The sequence below is a fragment of the Saimiri boliviensis genome, chromosome 1 (assembly GCF_048565385.1).
Source record: "Saimiri boliviensis isolate mSaiBol1 chromosome 1, mSaiBol1.pri, whole genome shotgun sequence".
NCBI lineage: Eukaryota > Metazoa > Chordata > Mammalia > Primates > Cebidae > Saimiri > Saimiri boliviensis.
In genome coordinates, this window is record NC_133449.1 from 175,010,438 (window position 1) to 175,033,431 (window position 22,994).

The 22,994-nt window shown below is 47.2% G+C and overlaps 1 protein-coding gene across 4 annotated transcripts in view; it reads left to right on the top strand.

Moving 5' to 3' along the window:
- The window catches only part of MACROH2A1 (macroH2A.1 histone), a 71,527-nt gene extending 52,032 nt beyond the window's left edge, over positions 1–19,495 (top strand). For 2 of the 4 annotated variants that reach the window (XM_039473081.2, XM_039473111.2), the window contains exons 6-9: positions 1,400–1,499; positions 8,431–8,520; positions 11,135–11,309; positions 18,878–19,495. In XM_039473081.2, the coding sequence (XP_039329015.1) occupies positions 1,400–1,499; positions 8,431–8,520; positions 11,135–11,309; positions 18,878–19,043 (531 nt within the window). In that variant the 3' untranslated portion in view covers positions 19,044–19,495. Of the gene's footprint in view, positions 1–1,399; positions 1,500–3,525; positions 3,617–8,430; positions 8,521–11,134; positions 11,310–18,877 lie in introns of all 4 variants that reach the window. The other 2 variants (XM_039473113.2, XM_039473126.2) reach the window with 1 other exon arrangement.
- The last annotated feature ends 3,499 nt before the right edge of the window (positions 19,496–22,994 follow it).

Consider the following 22,994-nt stretch of genomic DNA (forward strand, 5'->3'; position numbering starts at 1 on the left):
CATTGGCTGTATGACAATACTTAATTCCACAACTGTTTCCTCCCAGAGGATGACTTTTAGTGTAAGCACGCCCGTCTTTGAGAATCTGGCTGCTTCTGGGAATCAAAAATGTGGGTTTATATTTCCGATGCTTCTGGAGTGCCAGGTTTTTTGTTTGGTTTTGTTTTCAACAAAATGTTTGGCCCTAGAAATGCAGTGACTTGCCGCTCTGTTGCCAGGAGCTTCCCTGCCAAGTGTCTGTGCACAGCCCTCTCCTGGGTGAGCTCCTGGACAAAGCCTCATGCCCTCGTCAGCCCTGCAGGCTGCAGCCACTATTCTAGCCGAGGTCATAGTCTTGAGCACCAGCTCTGATTGGGCTACTCAGGCATTGCACTTGTCTGCAGACGTTAGGAATTTATGTCACTGAAGAGTGAGCAGTGTCACTGAAAGAGCATGTGCAAGAGCGAGCTTTCCTGCAGACGCTTATACCTAAAGAAAATCAAGGGGAATAGTAGGACCCAGGACAGCAGTCCTAGGCCCATTACTTCCCCTTACCCCTCTGACAGAATTTCAGATTCAGAATTCCTCGAATACTCAGATGCCAGGATTGCCATTGTAACAGAATAACGGTGGCTGGGGAGACACCCATTCAGTGGCTCTTCAGAAATAACAAATTCATTGGGGTAGATATAAAACTTAAGGAAAATGCTCAATAAATCACCCATTGAGACTCACAGCAACCTGACCAACAAGGTGAAAACCATTTAAAAGATAACATTGTCTTACTGGAGAACTTTCCTCCCCTGGGTTTCACCAGGGAACTTCAGCATTGCATGAGTAATGGGCACGTAAATTAGATGTTACTAAGCAACAGACTATTCTCATTTCTTGCTACCCTGGTCAGGGCAGGGAAGCCAGCCAGCAGTCACAGTGGTGGGGACAGCCTTAAAGACCCATAGTCACTTGGATGACAATGGCAGAACCACTAGGGGTTTGCCCCAGCCAGGTAGGATGTTTGCACCAGGCCAGCACTCAAGGATGAGGACACTCACATACACCAGCCCCCCACACTCAACAATGAGTACTTATTCTAGGTCCTGACAGCTGTCTTACTTTGGCCCCCATGCCACAAGTCCCTTTAAAGGAAAGCTGATTTCCTTGTCCAGTGTGGCTTGTGCTTCCTTTTGCCCCAAGCACCTTCCACAGGCTCTGAACATTCATCCTAGTTTGCTTGCTCCCACATCCCAAGCAGCATTTGAGTCTTATGTTGGAAATGTGTTCATTTGAGCCAGCAACTCCCTGCTTCCCTTTGTGCCTCATGCACTTGGAGTGTCCACTGCCCTTTACCTGTATCCCAAGGCTCCTTCTCTGAGACTTCCCAGCTCTCCTGTTATTTCCCACCTCATGCTTTTCTTTGCAGCTGAACCTTATTCACAGTGAAATCAGTAATTTAGCCGGCTTTGAGGTGGAGGCCATAATCAATCCTACCAATGCTGACATTGACCTTAAAGATGACCTAGGTAATTGGGGACGGGGTTCGGCTCCACCAGCTGTCAGATGAAAAGTTATGGAACCCAGAATTTAGGCGTTTCATCTTCCCAGACTTTACAATGGTGAAGCCAAATTTCCAAATCCAAGATTGATATTTGAGTGTAGACACTGAACATCGACTTACTCCAGGCCCTTCCAAGTGTAAATGGTCTGATGTTTCATTAAGTGTGATTGGCTACTGTCTCCTCAATTGCAAACATACTGTCGTCTAAATTCTCTTCCATAATGATCAAACTGACTGCTGGTTACTTGGGGAGGGATTTTTAAACATGTGTTGTTTTTTTGTTTTTGTTTTTGTTTTGTTTTTATTTTAGAACTGAAAAATCTCAGGTAACTACAAAATGATAGTTTCTCCATTTAAACCTTAATTAGAAATGACAAAGCTTGAAAGAGAACACAAGTCACATCACTATGGTATTAAGCTGCCTTTAGTCCACAACTTACTACCGTCACTTCAACTTATTTTTAGAACTGAAAACAGTATATGACTGAATGCCACCTTCATGAATTATTTGGCTAGAGAATGGTATTAAACAGAAGGGCAGTATCTCTAAGCAAGTTCTTATGGAAAACTGCCCCAGAACCATGGTGTCTCCCTGCTCAAGATGGCAGATGGTTCAGGGTAGGCTGAGAGGTACCCCTCAAGTGTCCTGCCTCCGTGGCTTTATTTTTGCATATGAGGCACTGTCAGCTCAATGGCACAACGAAGGCTCCTCTGCTGCTCTTCAGTGTAGAGGCTTGCCAGGGAAATAAGCTGCACAGATGCAGCCTCCTTCCTAATCCTCAACTGCAGTCTATTTTGAATGCCTTTAGCTCTCAGCTTCTGCTGCTTTTGTCAGACGGCAGACTTCCTTACTGGGAGATACACTCATTCCATGAGCCCAGGCCTCACCCACACAAACTAGGTGCAACAGTGGGCTGAAAACATCAGGCCTGGACTCAAAGAGTGTCCAACTTGAACTTGTTTTCCAACTGCCTTATATAGATACTTTAAAAAAAAAAAAAAAAGGCCACAAGCTAGAAAAATCAAGGATTCTATCCAAAGCACATTTTATACTAAGATACAAAGGCCAGGTGCAGTGACTGACACCTGTAACTCCAGCACTTTGGGAGGCTGAGGCAGGAGGATTGAGTGAGGCCAGGAGTTGGAGCCCAACCTAGGCAAGATAGTGAGACCTCATCTCTACAAAAAATAAAAAAAACTTAGCTGGGCTTGGTGACATATGCCTGTAGTCTCAGCTACTTGGGAGGCTGAGGCAGGAGAATTGCTTAAGCCCAGGAGTTTGAAGCTGCAGTGAGCTATGATTGTATCACTGTACTGCAGCCTAGGCAACAGCAAGACTCTGTCTGTAAGAGAAAAAAAAATTAAACCATAAAAATAAGATAGGCTAGAGTAAGAAATGGGCCTGGAAAAAATACTGATAGAGATCAGCCCATATGTGGAGAGGGGGAAATAAAGGTAATTCTCTATGTGTATCAATACTGTTTTCTGGGTTTTCAAGAGAAATCCCTTGAAGGTAGACAAAATGGTAAATGTTACAAGAATAAAAAATCAAAGGCTGCAAGTTGACTGCTGCAGACAGAATGGAGAAACTTGTTGTTTTGGTTGGCCTGACGGTCCACTTTTTTTTTTTTAAAGCAGATGCCATGTTTTAGTAGCCTTCTCAGTGGGATGCCAGTTCTGTAGGCTTTTGCGAAGTGAAACGGGGCATTCGTTTTATTTCTTTTAACCTTTGGAAATGATCTCATGTGTGTTTCTCTTTTTTTGGACTTGTCATTCAAATGTTTAATTTAAACATGTCACATTTGATATTCCTCCTCCTCCTGTCCTCACCCCCATCCACATGTGCGCACACTGCGTGGACTGATTGCCCCTTGGGCTCATATGTTGGAATCGACCAGGTAGGCCAGCCCTGCCATTGGGGCATTAGTAAATGTGCCTGTGCGTGGGTCTCGGTCCAACACAGTTGATATACATTTGTTTACCTGTTATAGTTGCAAGTTGTACAGGCTGACATTGCCTCGATCGACAGTGATGCTGTCGTTCACCCGACAAACACTGACTTCTACATCGGTGGTGAAGTAGGTAATGCCTAGCCGGGTGCTGCCGAGTGTGTGTGTGCATGGTCAGTCGGCCGCCGCAGACAGCTTGATCCTTTGACAGCTATGCAAGGCTGCATTCATTTCACACTTCCAGCTGTCCTGACCTTCCCAAGGTCTCCTGTCCCTGGGTCGTGAACCTAGAAATAAAGCTAGCTGTCAGTCAGGATGTGATGCGTCACAAATGGGCATTTCTGGTTTGAAAACTGGTTCAGCAGGATCATTTCTTCACCTGCCCCACAAGGCACAGCTTTGTTGAAGACTGGGTTCACAGATGATTTCAGCTGCAGGAACAATACAGTCACAGGGACTGAGTGGCATCCAAGACCACCTCTTTGCACTCTGAAGAGCAGACAAACACAAATGGCTGTGCATAGATCATCCCCCAACCTCGCCAATCTGTTTCCATGTCAGAAGCACACTGGTTTCTGAAAATGCCCTTAAAGCCTCAGGTGCACAAGGAGGACCCTTTCTAAGTGCTTGCCCACACTCAGGGTTCTCAGACCTCACATGCATGAAAATCATGTCAATCTGACATGGTATTCTTAGACTACTCATGAGAAACATCATCCTAGACCCAGAAAGCACCTTCCTTTTCCCTGGCAGCTGACAAGGCATTGTTGGTTGATTCCTGGTGTGCTCAACAGCTGAGGGTGGCTGAGACAGAGGGCACTTGAGATGCCACATCCCGAGGTTGAAGATTCCTGGCAGGAGCATCAGATAGTGCCCTGCTTTCAGAGCACACTGAGGGGCCTGTCTGAGGAGGAGACACCCATGTGTGATAGGAAAAAAGCACAGCTTTGGAACTAGGTGGAAGGAATTGGAATCCTAGCCTCACTATTTACTGATCATGGGGCCTGGGCAAGTCGTTCAACTCCTCAGTGTTTCAGGTTCCCTATCTATAAGGTAATGGTAATGATGGGAATTACATTAAATGGGAGCAAGGCACCTTGTTTTGTAAGGCCTGGCTCATGATTGGTGCCTGCTGTAAGGTATCACTTGTGTGTATATGGGATTTTTATAGATGTGCTGGTCCTGAGAGCAGCATTTTGAGTCTAGATTCAAATACCAGCTCCGAAAGAGCATGGTTACATTTCTGGTCAGCACACAATTAAGTCATCTGGCAGGATGAGGAGATCAGGATTTCCACAAGAGTCCCAGATACTAGATGTGCAGTAGCTTACAATCTCTGGCTTCCCAGCCATGCTTGGCATCACTAGCAAAGACTGCCATTCAGTCTTCCCCAGCCACTGCAATTTGGACTAATCACTCTCCTGGGCATTTTGGATTTTGGACATGGATGGAAAGAAACTAGATGGAAAGTCAGGATTTGCCAAGTCTGCCAGGCCAAAATGAAATCAGGCTATAGGCAATTAAACGCCCCTTTCTCAAGACTTTGGGGGAGTTAAAGGGCTCCGAAGTCAGACAGCTTAAGGGAAAGATGCTTCCTTTTTTAACCAAGTGAAAATTTAATGGGAGGGAAGTACTTATTCAGAGAAAAATGAGAATAGCTAAGGGCTTGTCTTTGTCATATCTGGGAATGACTAAGGCCTGGGTTCATCCTGCCATCCAGGACATTTGGCAAAATGGGAATTATGAAATTTCCTGGGCAAAAGTATCTTACTAAATCCAGGGAGAGGAGAAAGTCGGCCTGCCTGCTGCAGCCTGAGGAAGGCCATGCCTAGCAGGATTAGCCATGCCAGGAGGCAGAGTTGCAGCTTTGAGACAAGGCTGAAGCTATGAGGGAGTAGCAGGCAGAGCAAACTCTGCCACCCAGAAGAGCCCAGTCATTCCCGAACTGACTGGAACGGGAGTACTCTTTGGAGTAAGGACAGTGTTAATGCTTTTCCTCTATGACGTGTTCGCCTACAACCCACGGATAGCCACAGGGTGGGGATTATTAGCTTCCAAGCCACAGGAGCAACCTGGACCCAAAAGCTTGCCCAGGACCCTGGCACACATCACTCACTGACATTGTCCCAGCTGCAAAAATCCTCAGCAGGTTCAGATATCCCAGCTGGCTAAGGCAGAAAGACTGCCAGGTCAGAACCCAGTCTTCCAAAGCCCCCCAGGGCTTTTTCTGCCCAGTGGACCAGCCCAAACCAGTACTGACCCCAGATATCTTTTGCGATCCCAGTGATAAACCAGATTCCTACACGGCTTCAATTGGTTCCAGCTCTCACTTTGATGTGTGAGAGGAGAAAAGAGGAAGCTAGTAATAACTCCCATTTCTCATATTTGGTGTGAATTCCTGAGACTGCTGGAAGAAGGAATCCGAGTGCAGGAATGCTTAGCCCCAGTGATTAACTTTTACCCATCAAAAGTTCTTTCTAACAGTGAAATAGACCACAGGCTTAGCCTGACATTTGTCCAAGCCTAAATTTTCGCTTAGGCTGTTTTGAACACTGATACTTATGCCTGCTTTCTAAGCATGAAATAATGTTCTTGTTCTCATGGGAGTAACACATGTTTATGCTTGGGGGCAAATAAGCCAATTGCTTTATGATTAACCCTGAAGTTAAGCCTAAAAAGAAAGTCTTACAATAAGAGTGTTGACAATATGGTTGAAAATGGGCCTGTTTCTTGTTAAAAAGTACACGTGTGTCTACATGAACATGTGCATACATATGTGTGTGTAGGAGTCAAGTCCTGACTGGGTTGATTGCCTGCAATCTAGGGCTCAGTTTTTAAGTTTGGGAAATGCATTTAAGTGTATTTTTAACTTGCAATTTTCACTTTTAATTAAAGCAATATTAATAAGTAAAAATTTTAAAGTAAACACTCTTCCTAAGATAAAACACCTTTAATTATAAATCAGCCCATTTTCTTAAATATTTTAGAAAGGAGTTGGTAATGAAGATAAAGTAAAAACATTATTTTACCTTTCAGATTTCTCAGTTCTCACCAAATAGTTAATTTGGTAAATAATGAGAACCCTAACTAGTCTGGCCTCCGGTGTTTTCATTGCCCTGCCTCAAGCCAGGGAATGGGTTTAAAAGCAAAGGCTAGACTGGGCCCCAGGGGCAGCAGTGTGTGGAATCCAGCTGTTTCATGCTCCAGATTCCCTTTTTCTCAGCTGCAGGAATAGTTTAGGTGAACTTGTATTGGGATCTCACTCACCTGGGTTGCATCCACTTTGTGATGGTGGAGTTGGGCTCTAAGCCCCTAGCTTGCTTCCTCCAGTGTATGGTCCATTCAGCTGCCATCTCTGATGCTGACTTAACTAGAAACATGCAGCAGCAAAAGGTGTGACATTCTGACTCTGCCATTTAAAGCCTGTGCTGCTTTTCAGGACAGGTAAAGGCAGGCAGGAGGGCAGTCTGAGATCATGAAGAGTGACATAAAATCCCACCTCAAGGGTGCTAAGTTTGTACCTCTCCCAAAGCCCTGCCCTCTCAGTCACAACTGAGTGCTCCTCTGGGCGATGGTGTCTGGTCATGTTCATCTGCACACCCCAGGTTTCCTACGTGGGTGGGTACAGGCCCAGTCCTAGCCATTAGCCCTTGTTCTTATTTGGGAACCCCCAGGCTGTTGATTTTTCCTCCAAGACACCTCCTGGGGTTAGTTTACCCCTGCAGAACAAACATCAAAAGGAGGCAAGTTTCACTAAGATAATTAACCCTACTCATCGCAGGGTGACTCCAAAGAGAATTTGGGCTGGTGCATTCCAGTACTGACTGTCCCGTACCAGAATTGTACCAGGCGCACCTGGAATTTTCTGAGACAAATGGTGAATCTTAAGGGGAGTATTTTGTCCTCTTATGAGGAAAAGTACTTTAAAATGTGCAAAACTGAGGAATCAGAGCTTAAGGAAGACTCAGACCCATTTTGGCCAAACTTGAAAGGCTGATACTGTTGCTAACTTTGATTGCCACATGCTATTCCACATGAGCATCAACCCAGAGTTCTCATGGGTGTTGGTGATCTTGTTTGGGAACTTGGTTTTCATAGCAGGAATTGATTACTTCGCAAGTGCCCTAATTCAAGAAAACACATTGCCCAACCTCCATTGGCTTTTATAAAAAATCTGGTCCTAAGCACTTAGACATCCTCGTTTCCAAGCTTTTTATAGAATACAGATTAATCTTTAAGCTCTGCTTCTGATGTTGCCCTCCTTTACTGAAAATTATTCTGAATCCTTAGTGTAATTAAGAAAATACTGTCTAAGGCCATTTTTATTTTGTATTTGCATATGACACCAAAGCTGCAAAATAGGAACTAAGCCTGGTAATAATGCTGGTCCAAAGGTGGCCAAGTATGAACACTTCTTTTAGGCCTGCTGCCAAGAGGAGAGCTGGCTTCTTGATGGGAGCATTGTGTGCTGCTGAAACCTCCCTATTTGAGGGTTCTCCCCAGAGACAGAGAATAAAACCCAACGTGGGCATTAGTCTTGGAAACCAGTACCAGCTGGTATCTCATGCCAATGAAAAGCATCCAGGACAAGCATGCTTGCAAAAAAAACAAATGTCTCCTGCCTCCTTCACATCTCTGGCACATCCATGATGTGAAGAGTGTTTACTTTAAAGTTTTTAACTTTTTAAAGGTCATCCATGACCCTGAGTCAGACCCAAATAAGGGGCAGCAAAGACAGCCAGGTGAAGCAGCAATGCAAGGCTGGTGATGACAAAGCCCTTCTCAATTTCACTTTACTAACTCAGCCAAGACTTAGTTCCTGTTTTGCAGCCTGATGGAAATTTAGCTAGTCAGATCATATGAAGTATGTAATCACCTGACATGCTAAGTGTCTCTGTGTGCCAGAGACACAGAATAGCAACCTGACCCCACCCTGTCCTTGTCTAGGAAACACGCTGGAGAAGAAAGGTGGCAAGGAGTTTGTAGAAGCTGTTCTAGAACTCCGGAAAAAGAACGGGCCCTTGGAAGTAGCTGGAGGTGAGTTGGGAAAGCCACTGTGCTTATTTTGTCGTGGCACATGCAATATTAGGAAAACCATTTTGTGAGACAGCTTAGAATTCAGAGGTACGTGGTATTACAGCCACATCTTCAAGATGGAGGCCAAGGACAACCTGTAGCTTTACAACTTAGAGTTTCATCACATGCGTTGTCTGGGAAAATCACCTTTGCATTTTTTTTTATTGCTTAAAAGAGTTCCTATATGTTTGATGTCTAGATCTCAAATTTTAAGGAATTATAGGAGGTGAGTTTGGCACATGTAAGAGCTGAAAGTGAGTGATACTGAGCCATCTGCAAAACTGCTAGTGAGAAATACAAATTAAAAATCTTCAGCCATCTGTGTTTGCAATAGGAAACATATAAATACACATTTCTCATTTGCCAATTATGCCTTCCCTGGTATAACAGGAGGAAAATGACTTGGCATCTGATGTGGAGAGAATTATTGCTAAGACTTGGAGACAGCGTACTTCTTGCTGCTTCAGGCCTGAATTTAGGGATTTTAGGTGGTAATTTGGGATGTGCAGGACAGAGAACCTCCTGAGGACCTGAGAGTTCAATCAGTGGGGAGGCCCGGCTCCCCAACCAGCTGTTTGAGGACAGGCCACCCACTTCCTCACTTTGGGCTCTGGTGTTCTCTTCTTACTACCTGATCCCACTGCCTATCCTGTCTTTCAAATCCTCTGTTGTAAAAATGAATCTGAACTAAAGTTGGACATTGATAATTTCCACATAACGTTCTAATAAGCTCTCTCTTGGGGGGTTCACTAGGCCTTGCCCCTCTATTCCCATTGACTACAAATTACACCCCCTCCAGGCTAGTCTCAGGGTCCAGTAGGGATTCCCTTTGTTGATCTGTGCCTTTAACCTCTGCTTTGCCACTTCTGTTTTGCCTGCAAGGGATATGACATACAGTGCACTAGTTATAAAGTTCTTCCAGGCAGTTCCACCAAAGTCCACATTGTACAAGGGAAGGCATACACAGTGTTAATTACCCAGCCAGGGGCAGCTGACCTTTCCCCAGGCCCTTTAAAACACCTCTTTGACCAGCCTGTGTGTCCTTTTCCCATCGGGGTTCCAGCTTGAGTCCTTCTGGTAACCCTTGGCACTAGAGTCTCCATACCACTGCTGGTGTGGAGGCAGCCTGGTGCTGCCATGTACCAAACTCTGCTGGGGAAACCTCAATCACAGTAGATGCAAACCCATAATCAGCAGGGTCCAAGATATTTTTGCTTGTTTCAGTAACACTTCTGTTCTTGATTTTAAGAGCTATTTTAGAAAATGCTTTAAAATATTTTTAAAAGTATAAAGAGGCAAATAAAACATACTCCTGTTCCACTACCCAAAGATAGTCACTGCTAACTTTCCAGTCCTTTTCTATGCAGTTTAGCAGTGACTTCTCATGGGGACAAACCCTTTGGTTGCATTCAATACCCCTGCCCCATGTCAGGTGTTTATAGGTCAGCCCAGAGTTCTCAAGCCAAGACACAAATTCACACCCTGTGACTCAGCTGTTTCTACTGTACCATCAGACACTACCCAGAGATTACTCCTTCTCCAGTATCTATGACATGACCATAACAACCCATACCCCTTGGACAGATGTGCCTTAAAAAATGGGTTTCAGAAATAACCCTACCAAAAAGTTTGGATGTTTTACTTTAGTGGTGGTGTGGAGATGCATGTGCTCCTGTATAGAAGTATAGTATGCAGCACCCAGTAAACCCAGTGCTCCCACAATCTTTGCAGAGCATCTTATGAAGATATATCCTGGAACATGCTCTGGGAGACATGATACTTCGCAGTCTGTGGCAGACCCTACCCTGGATTTGTGTCCTCAGATCTGGCAAGGGAAAGGCAGGTCTATGGTGGAGATGTGTAGCTGGAAAGAGGCTCCTCTTTTAGGAAAAGAAAATAGTTCCTTCTCAAAAACTAATCTAATTCTGCCACAGATAAACAGGATCAGTTACTCATATGGTAAGCCATCCTCAGCAGGGAGAAGACAAGGGGAGCAGAAATGCTGGTCAGGTTGCTTAGCAGATCATTTAAAGCAATTGATTTCCTCATAGCTTAGTTCTGAATTGGGTCTGGGAGATTGAGAGATACATCATAGTAGAGACAAATATATATCATACTGTTATGCAAGTTGATAATTAGCACACCAGTCGACTTAAGGGGGGTTGGAAACCCAAAACGTTTATTTTGAGGCTGCAAATGTTCTGATATGATCAGTTGAATTAAATGGGTAAGGCTCTGCCTCTGGGAGAACCCTGTATTCTTTCTGAGAGTGGAGACAGGCTTACTATGAACTTGGTAAAAAATTCCTGGTGGTGACACATTATAATGCCAACTTTCCAAGGGTGGGGCTTGGCTTGGCTCCCCTCTTTAAGTGAAAGGACTAAATGATGAGCAGTTCTTGGCTTGAGCTCACATTGGAATCACAGTGCAGCAGACAGCTGTGGGACTCCCCAGACACGGACCATTGGAGGGCCCAGGAAGATGTACCGTGGCAGGGGAATGGGTCTGTGTTTGGCGTCTTGTGCTTTGCAGTGAACCAGAGCTCACCATTTCTATTGCATCCCCCTACCACTAGCTGCTGTCAGCGCAGGCCACGGCCTGCCCGCCAAGTTTGTGATCCACTGTAATAGTCCAGTCTGGGGTGCAGACAAGTGTGAAGAACTTCTGGAAAAGACAGTGAAAAACTGCTTGGCCCTGGCTGATGATAAGAAGCTGAAATCCATTGCATTTCCATCCATCGGCAGCGGCAGGTAGGAGCACATGCTTATTACATATCAGTCATGGGTATGTCTCTCTGTGCACACATGGCCCATAATTGTGGCGTTCTCACTCTGCAAGTCCTGCGGAGGCTAGGAGACCAGAAGCACAACATAGGGAAGAATGAAGACATTAAACAATGGTGAGGGACAATGAGAAAGACCCAATCCCAAGGGTAATATAAAACTTTGGTTTTGATAGCAGATGTCATCACAGAAGGGGACCCCTGTGTGTATTGGGACCACAGAGATGGTACCTCAGAGAGTTAAGTTTTGAAGAGCACAATGACTTAGATGGCTGGAGAGGATCTTGAGGTGTGAATGCAGGAGTACAGATGAACAGCATTCTGTCTCAGAATAAGTCTATAGCTTATTGTCTTTATTATAGTCTGTTGTGGTCTGTCCCACAAACCACAGTATTCTTTGGATAAAGCCCTCTGTTCCTTGCCTTTCTACTCACAAGCATCTTTCATTGAGACACAGTTGTCTCTACCCGACTGTCTCACTGCCCTGGGTGACACTACTGGCCTGCTAATGAGGTAATGGGACCTGGTGGAATGGAATGGGGAATTATGTGAGATTTAAACAGGGCTGGGCCCTACCCCACTTCCTGCCCCAGAAATATCACCAGGTAGACTCACCAAGGTCTTCAGGAGCAACAGAATTGCCCCTAAGACACAGACATACCCAGAGTACCACCACTGGAGAAGTCTAGTTTTTCGACAGCTGATGCAGCTAGGGCTCAGGGTAAGCCCCCCAACACCCCCCTGGTTGTGCACCCCGCAGATGACAGCTAATAACCTATCAGGTTCCTGCCTGTTGGAGCAGCACTGCACTCTGGCTTAGGAGTCAGGCCTGGGGTTGCATCCTGGCTTGGCCACTAACCAGGTGAGTGATGATATGTAAATTAAGCCTCATTCTGAGAAGCTGGCATCATAGTCCCCCCATGCAGTGTCTCAGAATTGCTCTAGAAATTAAGGGAGCTCTTAGAAGGCAAAGTGCTTTCAGAAGTGTGTGCCATGATGCAGATAATGAGGAGCCGTCAGGGCAGAGCCACCTCCAAGATTGTGTCCCACTGCCCATCACTATAGTCCTCCCTACCAAAGTCTAAGTCCAAGGTCTCTGGAAGGCTCGAGGTCTGCATTGGGCACTGAAGCAAAGAGAAACTGGCCTGTAGAGGCTGCAGCTCTTAGCAACTTGGGCACAAAAGGAGCCATAACCTGGGGTTCTGTATTGGCAGGGGGTTGCTTTGGACAGAGTACCTGCCAGTGCTCCTGGGGCTTCCCACCCCAGCTTGTGAGCCTTCTAGGGTCTCTGCTTATCAGCCCTACCCCAGCACCCAAGGAAGGCATGGCTGTGCAGCACCAACTGCCTGTGACCCTGTAGGCTGCCCCTTCCTTCTGGGTAACGATGCCCTGAACTGGATAGAAAGCTGCTCTTTCCAAAGCACTTCCCTTCCAAACTTCTGAGAGGACAGAGAGTGGATTTTGCCATTTTCCGCTTAGGCGGGCCTTGTGATTTTGCCTCCTGCATACTGCCATCACTGAGGTCCCACACCTCAAGTACTGGTGGCAGAACTAGTACAGAGTGAGCTTCCTGGCACTTGCCATTCTGCCTAGCAGAAGTCCTTGTCCACAGGTTGACAAGCACTGCCACCATTCCCCAGGGCTTTCTGTGGCCAAGGCCATGTGCAACTGGCAGGCCCCACCATTACCTGGCTCTGGGGAAAGATCTCCAGTTGCTCCTGAGCAACTGGAGCCTCTAATCAGTGCCCTCTACACCCCCCACAAACCTCCCCAAATCAAGGGCAAAACAGCAGAATGAGCATTTTCCCAGCAATCCCTCCCCAGTCAGTGAGCTACAGGCAAGCTTGCCTCCCCTGGCCTCACAGCTCTGGTCCTGGGGCTCTGTGAGTAAGGTCCCTCAGCTCTCCTGTCCTGTGTGACTTTTGGTTAAATGAATCAACCTCTCTGCCCTGGTCTGCCTTATCAGTAAGTGAGGCTGTAGGGACTGCCCTTCCTCACAGATGGTTCTGAGGTCCAGTTAATTAATGCTTCGGATGCACTTTGATCTGCTCTGATGAAAGGTGCTTCGGAAGAGGGAGGCAATAGGAGACTTTATTGGAGGTAATAATTTCACACCCTTTCATATGGGTATTGGGAAATTTTTAATTGAAGCATAAAAGTAATTCCCATAAAAGAGCATCTGTTATTACAAACTTATTTACATTTTTCATGGAGTAAAGTGGAGGAGTAAAAATAATCAATTGAAAGCCTTAAGGGGGGGAAATGCCGAAAGCAGCACATGTGCACAGCTACCTAGGCCACATCTGCCAGGCAGACCTCACCCACAGAGCTCTGTAAACAGCTGCCCTCTTTCATGAGTAAAAAAATGGGATTACACCAGAGCCAGCCAGTAAATCACAGTGGGTTTTAGGAGGGGAAATAAAACAGCTTGTTTGTTGCATCCAGTGTCTCTGGCATGAAAGTTATGTCAGAATTGAAACAGTATAAATGCAAGCATGTAGGGAAACAGCCATTGGTAAAGGATCACTCTTAGCTGAGGCACAGCCTGTGTGGACGATGACCACAACCACACCTGTGTGATGGCTCCCTCCAGCCTGTCTGCCTTGCTGGGGGCAGGTGAGACCCTGGCATCTGGATATCATGTCCTCAGCCATTCTGGTCATGATAGTTATGGATACCCCACTCCCTCAGCTCTGACATTAGGGGTGACCCCTCTCCAGAGGGGTAATACATAGAGAATACTAGTTTGGGGCTTTGATTAAACTTTCCTTAGATTTATGAGCTTAAAAGGAAAAGCTGATTTATTTTTTTCAAGCTATCTATTTATGGGTATGTGTCGAGCCCCAGGCACTGCTAAACCCTTTATCTGCATTATCTCACAGCAGCCCTACAAGGTGAGCACTATTACTAATTCCTTTCAAGGGCAAAGAAACAAGCATAGAGGGGGTTAAGTAACTCATCTGAGGTCACTCAACTTGCACGTGGTAGAGCCAGAATTTGATCAGAAGCCCTGGGCTTCAGAACTGTTAGGCTCATGGAACCCCGCTTTGGTCAGCCAGACCCCAGCTCCCACCTCCTCTCATCCCACCACAGGGCTGCCCCCTGCCTGTGTACTCTGCGTAAAACACTACCTGGAAACTCCCTGACCAGGTATAGCCATCAGCCTCTCTCCCCTCCTAAGTGTTGGCCTCAGGGGAGAGAGAAAAGGATAGAAACTCAAAGACTTTTGAATGGGGGATAATTTTTCATTTACCCAAACCTGGGGGCCTGGAGTGAGAGGCCACTTTGGGGTGGCAGGGGCACAGCTCAGGGAAGTGGTGGGCCCATCACCATTGATTCTGAATGTTCTCCCTCCTATACCATTGCTGTCAGCTCAGGATCCTGATGGCTTGGTATTTTGCATCAAAGTAGCCTACGGCTGGGGCAACTTCAGACAACCAGGCAATTACTCAAAAATGGTTAAGGCCTAAAAGCAGCCCACAGCACAGTGCGAGGAAACCTAGTCTTAGCAGAAGAGTGTCTGTATCCTGAGTGACAGACATTTTCTCAGCCCTACCCACAAGAATACCAGAATCCACCTCTACTCCTCCCCAGCCACCAAGGGCAAGCTCCCAGTCTATCTGCTCCAGAAAGTCTCCCTGGGCTCCCAAGATACAGCTGTCCCTCTGACTCTGAGGTTCCTCATGAGCTCCTAGCCTGGCCCCAGCACTAGAGGGTGAACTTGCCGAGAGCAGGGGTGCTTGCTGAAGCCCCACGCAAGGAGAAGGCTGAGAGGAGCTGGTATGTGGTCCTTGGTGGACCTAGAGTCTCTGCGTGTCTAGATGGGACCGTGGGACAAGCATCCAATGTGTGTGCCCCCAGCTATCACTAAGCAGGCTGACCCAAGGGGGCATCTTGCACTGGCCCTGGGAAACAGGTCCAGGACTCTTGGGAAAGGCAACGCCTTTTACAGAGACAACTGGAGTGACTTTAGGGGAAGCTCAGATGTCTCTTTAGTCTACTCAAGGTCCCACGTCTATTGTGTAGGAAACACTTCATGCCAGAGACACTTAAGGAACATGCCATAAACACAACCCACAGATCGGGTCAGGGGCTGAAGATAGTGGAAACAATATGCAAAGCACCCATCTCCCAGGTGGGGCTGATGGTGGCCGCAGCACTGGCAGCCTTATCACCACCACCATTATCATCATTGCATAGACCCCCAAAATACCTCATTTCCAGTGGAGAAAACTATGCTTAGAGGGGTTAACATCCCAGCCCAAAGCAGCTGGGATTCAAGCCTGATTCTGACTCTGGAGTGGAAGTCTTTCACCCGTCTTGCTCTGTGGCAGCTGGAGGGCAGAGTGGCTGTCACAGGGGCCAGGCAGAAAAGGCTATACAGAGTGGCCGTGGTTATGCAAGTAGCAAGTGAAGAAGCCAAAGATGTGGCACCAGGGGGCATCAGTGCTCTGAAAGTGGTCAGCACTTGCCGGGGAGCCTCTGTGTAGCCCCTGCTGTTGCAGGCCCACAGTCACAGCCAGCAGCTCTCTGGGGGTCTGAGGCCAACATTGTTAGCACAGACTGCAAGGACAACAGCAGTCACCCAGTCAGAGTTATCCCAGGGACGAGGTTGGAGGAGGCAGTTTTCTACTGCATGAGCCTTTTAAAAGACCCTTCAAGGCCACCTCCTTTATAAACAGCTCCTCTTAAGTGAAGACTCTCTGTGCCATACCCTGATGTTTACTGTGCATTTTCTTGTCCCATACTCTGACTCCATTTTGCTGGATGGGGAAACAAGGCACTGAAGTGGGACCACAACTCAAATCCTGTGTGACCCCAGGAAATCCTGAGCTCTTAACCACTCTCTCTACCCTGAAGGGAGTAGGGCTGTCAGTCTAGCCGTGCCTCAGAGGCAGAGCTGGGACTGACCTGCCCCAGCTGCATGTGCCACCACTGCCTGTGTCGGGAGGCTGCAGGGCTGTGTGTGGAGTGCTCTTGCTAGGGCATCCACCTACACATTCCATTTTGCTACAGGCATTCTCTGGCAGCAAGAAATTTTGAGGCCCACCAGAAAATGTTGGGAAAGCCATTACCTCCACCATTCCTTCCTGGCAGCCTGCACAGTCCAGAGCAGTCACAGTCCCATGGCATGGTTTCTTCCTTAGGCTGTGGCTTCCTACGACAGAGGGAGGGATTTGTCAACAGAGGTTTTTCCTGGAAACAGATCCAGATTCATGTTCACCCACCAGCAACCCTGAAATGCTTGCAAGTTCCAGTGGAACTGCCTGCTCTCTCTTTACAGGAGGGTAGGCAGGTGGGGACACTGCAGGTCTAAAACTTGATACTGACCCTTCTCCCACATTTGCAGAGCCTCAACTTCTGGGTCCACCCTGCCAGCTTAGATCATAAAGTCCATGCTGGCTATTTGTAGAACAGCAGTTGTCACAGAGTGGTCACTAGACCTGTTGAATCAAACTCTTCTGTTTTGACAAGCCCTCCAGAATTCTGATGCAGGCTACAGTTTTAGAACTGATGACGTAGAGGAATAGGAAAGAACACTTTCTGAGTGAAAGTCACATACCCTTTTGCAAGGGTCCAAAGCAGAGGCAGGGAAAGCCCCAGGACGAGTCTGTGTCAGAAAGCACTGGTAACAGGTGGGAGTGACTGGCACACTTTTGGTGTTCCATGAAGACCCCTTGGGACCTCCCAGTCGGCATGGCACGGGCATGGGCCAGGCCATGCTGTGCCTGCATCAAACTGCATCTCACCCAGCTTGTGTAGCCAAGTGTTAGAGACAGCTGCCTGGGTAGGCAGCCGGGCTGCAGCTACAGAAGCCCTGCCCTGGGGCTACCTCAGCTAGGCAGACCATCGGGCCGCATGACAGCTGCTATTTGCAGCAGTTCCATAGGCCCTCACCACAGCCCAGCTCCCTGTGCAGATGTGAGGCTGAGACAGGCAGGAGGACACCTCACTGTGGGGAGCTTGGAACTAGAAGAGCATGGTCTTGGGCTTCACATGAGGGAAAGCAACTTCTCACAGCTCCTCTCAGCCCCCATTCATCCAGGTCACATCCACAGACTGACTCTGCCTGCTCCAGAGAAGCCCTTGTAGTTCCCTTGACCCAAGTACAGGCTACAACAGCACCAAGGACCCCAGCCCAAGCTGGAAGCAGCATGAGCTGCTGGAAAGATGCCCTGAAAAATGGAAGACTGAGTTTTTCTCTCCAAGCAATTCCCAACGGAGCTCATTCGAGACAACCTGTTCTCAGTTCTCCTTGACTACTGTGAATATAGTCAAGGCAGCTGTGCCTGAGATTTCACATCTGCAAATGGCACTGGTGCCAGAGGAATGACCTGCCCACTCTCAGCGGAGCCCTTTTTCTTCCTTATCCATGCCACACTCCATCCTGGCCCACCTATTGGTCAAGAATCACCAGGGTCTCCTGGGGAGGAAGCTGTGCAGGTCTAACACCACAGAGATGCCCACAATACGCATCTGGAAACTCCTCTACCTGGCAGCAGGTGCCCCACGTGAGGAAGAGCTCCAGCTGAAATAGGCAGGCTGGCCCAGTGCTTGGGACATCAACATGCCCTCAGGCTCAGGCAGATTGATGACTATGGACCTGCCAGTGAACAAAGAGCTACCCGTGAGAGCTGGCCCCATACTCACCCTCAGTATCCTTAACTATAAAATGGGAACAGTAAGGGATGTGAATCCATGGCCACTGGCTCTAAACCCGGGTTTTCACTAGACTACACAAGCTGACCCTGTCCTTGTGGGTCACCCACTCTACACCACGCTGACCAGGAGCAGCCTCAGGCACACCACAGAACAGTGAGGGCCACTGTTGCCAGTCCAGACTTCACCTATTGGTGAAATCTATTGGCCAGAATATTTTTAAGTCCAGAGCACCTACCTCCAAAAATTGCCACATGACATTGATTTGAAGTGGAAATGTATGTGGATTCAAATACATTTGGCCTGGAAACTTGGATGGTAGCCCTGAGTAGAACAGCTCACAGCTCCCTGTGTTCTGGCCTCTGGGGTGGTACTGCTGGTGTGTGTTGGAGGGTGGATTCCTGGGCAGTGGCCCCTGGTGTGAAGGGGTAATTCTGTGTGGGTGGACAGAGGTCAGTGCCTTCCTAGAGAACCTGCAGCCATCCCCTGGAGCTGACATCGAGAGCCTGGGCTGTGGCTCAGGCACTGTGCTTGTGGCAGGGATGATGGAAAAAGAAATTCAGGAGCTCAGACGGCACTTCAGGGCCTTAATGCACACCACAAAACACTATTCTGTGTGCTGGCTGCTGCATTCTCTAGAAGCATATTGCACATCCTTCTGCAGGTGCCAGCTCTTCGCCTAGTTTTCTGTCCCCCATCCCGTCTTCTGGGCACTGGGCTTTCCCACACTGGTGTCCAAGCAGACATGGGGTTCAACACACACCAACCCAACCCAAGGCAAGCCGCAGCACGGAGGGAGGTGGCCTCGGAGGGAGGGGCAGGTCCTGTGTCCCCGGTTGCGTGCCAGTTGCTGAGTGCTTGTCTTCTCTCCTACAGGAATGGTTTTCCGAAGCAGACAGCAGCTCAGCTGATTCTGAAGGCCATCTCTAGTTACTTTGTGTCCACAATGTCCTCTTCCATCAAAACGGTGTACTTCGTGCTTTTCGACAGCGAGAGTATAGGGATCTATGTGCAGGAAATGGCCAAGCTGGACGCCAACTAGGCTGAGCAACGACAGAACCAGCTGCACCATGTACCCCACCTCCAATTTAAACGAAAAACAAATCCCCTTCACTCCCACTGGGAGGTGGGAGCCCTTTCATTTTCAGTTTTGCTCATCTAGGGAAAATAAGGCTTTGGTTTCCAGTTTAATTGTTTTTGACCTTCTAAAATGTTTTTATGTTAGCACTGATAGTTGGCATTACTGTTAAGCACTGTGTTCCAGACCGTGTCTGACTTAGTGTAACCTAGGAGATTTTCTAGTTTTATTTTAACGAAACCCTGATTGGCGCACAGCAGTGAGGAGAACAGCGTCTTTTACCTGTCGCCGAACCCAGGAAGCCCCATTTGTAACCGTGTGTTGTGGTGCTTTCTCGTACACCCAGTGGCGTTCTTTTTACTCTAATGTTCTTTATTTTTTTTTTTTCCTCAGAAGAATCATGAATTTGCAACAAACCTAATTTTTGGTTACTTTTTGTCTTAATGATGGATTTGAAAATGAAAGATTTAAAAGGAAAAGCAGAATCTGTTGTCCTTAATTATATTTGCAATTTGGAATTTGTGTGAGTTGATTTAGTAAAATGTTAAACTGTTGTTGTGACTGGTGTGTTTCAGTTACTGTGCCCATGAGTCGTGGGTCCGAAGTTGGCCTCTGCAGTCACAGGATGTGGGGGCAGGGTGGTCCATAACCCTCAACCCCCACCCCGCCCCCACAACTCCTTGGATGCTCCACGGTTTCAGTGCAGCCTGGGCTGGTGTGGGCCATCTGCTGGCCCCAGTGGTTTGCAGAAAGAATTCTTATAAATTCTTTCCTTTTGGTTGTGTGTGACCCTTGGGCTGGGGTGTTATCCTCATTCCGCAGATGAAGGAGGGAGTGTATCAAAAGCCGTGTGGGTGGCATGTGGCTGGCTGGCGCAGAGCCAGGGCTCCAGACCCTGAGCCCAGCTCTCTGCTACCATTGTCCCCTTCTGACAGTCTCTGGCTCAGGGCTGGGCCTAGCCACTTGCTAATGGAGCTGTTGGAGCCTCATGCCCTCTGCCGGGGCTGCTGGGTCTGTCATCCCTGTAGGACAGGATCCATGTAGGACAGGATCCCTGGCAGAAGGGTGCCAGGAGCTTTTCAAGGACAAGCTGCCATGGCCAAGGCTCCTGGGATTTGCTAGCTGCTGTCACATGACTTCTCACCCCCCAGGCTATTGAGGGATGTTGATTATATAGGAAGACCTCAAACAAGCCAGAGTAGCTAAAATATGTTAGCAAAACATGTACACTTTTTGCTCCAAAGGGCACTTACATCTTAACCTAAATTTGCCTAAAATACACAGAAGACTCTTTCCATCTCTTGAAAAAGAAAGAAAGAAAAAGAAAGAAACATGCCTGCTTCTAAAGCAGATTTTAAACAGGAAGAAATATGCAGTACACTTCAGATCATGGAAGAATGTCAAGGATCACTTTTCCTTCCCAAACTGTACCTAATACAAACTCTTCAAAACAGAAGGTCCTAGACCATCACACAACCAATCTTTTCCATGAAAAGGCAACGACTTCCAACTCAAACCTGAAAGATGATTTTTTCCAAATTTCATCTGAACATAAGGGGCTATGTTACATTTATTTTCCAAGATCTTTGCTGGGTCTAGATTATGTATTCCTACTTCTTGATTAGCATTTGAAACAAGAGTGAGCAGTGGGGAGGGGGAAACTTTGCATTTTTTTAAGAAGATGCATCTTAAAATGATTCCACTTCATATTTAATAACAGTAAACTGCTTAGGCAAACCATACCATGCGGCCCTCCACCCGAGGGCATTATTTCTGCAGGTAGGATCTGCAGTGTGGTTGGAGGGTAATGGAAAATTGTGGCTACTGTTAGCTTATCAGACTGATACTTACTCTATGTCAGGTACTGTGCTGAGTCCTTCATGGGCATCATTTTATTTGGTCATTGCAATAACCCTATAGGGCAGTTCCTATTATTAGATAAATTTTATAGCTGGGAGGAGATCACGCTGCTGAAAAGGGACAACCAGATTCAAATGCAGAGTTTCTGACTACTGTGATGTAGGGTTCCTGGTGGCACGCTCTTATCAGCAGTCAGAGAGTCCATTCGACCTTCGTGGTATTTCTAACTCAGACACTGAAACATGGAGGGACTTTTACATGCACACAGGGTTTAAATGACTTCTTGATTAATTGGATGGGCTTAACTTCAGAGGAACACCATAGAAGCCAATGTGTTTTTCAAAGATCCTCCACTAGATGTCACTAAAAGGATTGAGAACTAGAGAAAAGGCTCAGCTCTCCTTGTGATTGCACAAAAGAAACTGCATGTATCCATGTTTGCATGAGTGATTTACCATGATCACCTAAATGTTTCTAAACTTTGAATAATCCAAAGTGCATCATGCCCTGTGATGTGTGTACACTGAAGAAATTCTTTTCAATGAAACTGAGGGGAAGTGAGCCAATAAGCTGCCTGGGGTTTCCACCATTTCTAAGCCACTCAGTTCATTTTCAAAACTGGGATCAAAAACTGTTCTCTGATGTCAGCCTCATGCTTTAAGGGGGGAAAAAAGCTCATTACTTTTAAAAAAAATTGGTACAACTGCAAGGAACGTCTTGAATTGCACACATGCCTCTATTCAAATGACAAGTTTGCAGTTAGTAAACTTGCCAGAAATGAAAGTATTTTGTGAGGGGGTAAAATGCTGCAGGTTCTAGAGAGGTTAAGTGTTACAGCCCAGCCCTTCCCTTCACTGTAAGCCTTCAGAGGCAGGCATGCAGTGGGTGCCACTGACAGAGCTGCCCCATCCACTGTTGCTGTGCTGAGACCCCGCCAGCCTACCCCAAACTCAGAGCCCTGCCATCCTGTGATCCAGCGGCAGTATTAGGCAGACAACGCCGGCTCCCATTCATTTCTCAAGAACAATTCATGCCCTTAACAGCTGGGCCCTGCCTGAATAATCCAGATGATTTTCTCAGTGCTCCTCCATAGGCCCCTTTAAATAACACCTGAGATCTAACGCAATGCTGTGGCTCCAACTGGGACTACACTGACAACAACCACTGAGTGTGTGTCCTCTACACACATCATTGACTTCTCATGGCAACCCTATGAGGTAAGTAATACTGTCCGTTTTACAGATGAGGAAACTATGACTATGACACAGAGAGGTGAAGTCTATTCCCCAAGGTCACACAGCCATGAACGGTAGAGGTGGGCTTTGAATCCAGCTCTGACTCTACAACCAACTCCCTGGAGCTGAAGTCGCCTTTCCTATCCATCCCAATATTTTGTTCTTCAGGTTATGCAGGGCTTCTTGCGTACTTATTGAGAGGTTTTGTGTGCCTGGCCCTGGGAACATAAACAGAACTTGTTGGATGACAGATGAATGTGCATTTAAAGCAATCCAATGGTCAACAAAGACTTACTGAATGCTTTCTATGAAAGAGGCCTCAGATTAAGGATTTCTTACAAAGGTGGGTAAGCAAGCATTGTTCAGCAAGCACTAACCCAGAGAAGTACCTGCTAAAAAGGCAGGGGCCCAGAGCAGAGAGCTTTGCTCACTGGCTAAGCAGGCTCAAGAAGGGCTTCTTGGAGCAGTAATCCTAGTTCTGGATTTGGTAGGAAAGGTTGGGATCTCCCAGACCAGGAGAGCAAGGCGATGGGTAACAGAAGGCAGGCTGGCATAGGGGCTGTTCCCTCAGCCCCAGGTGGGGAGCTCCTGCACCCTCTGTGGAGAATCTCAGTCTGCACCCTCTTCCCACCTAGGACAGTCACTTCAGCCCTGGCCTCTGCTTGCTACACGCCATCTCCGGCATGTGGAGTTGTCCACCCACGAATTTGTCTGTGGCAGAATTCCTACTCCCATTCAGGGTCAGGGGGCTGTGTTTGGTCACAGCTGCGGTCAGTCCTGACAGAGGACCTGGCCTACACCAAGGCAAAAACAGAAAAAA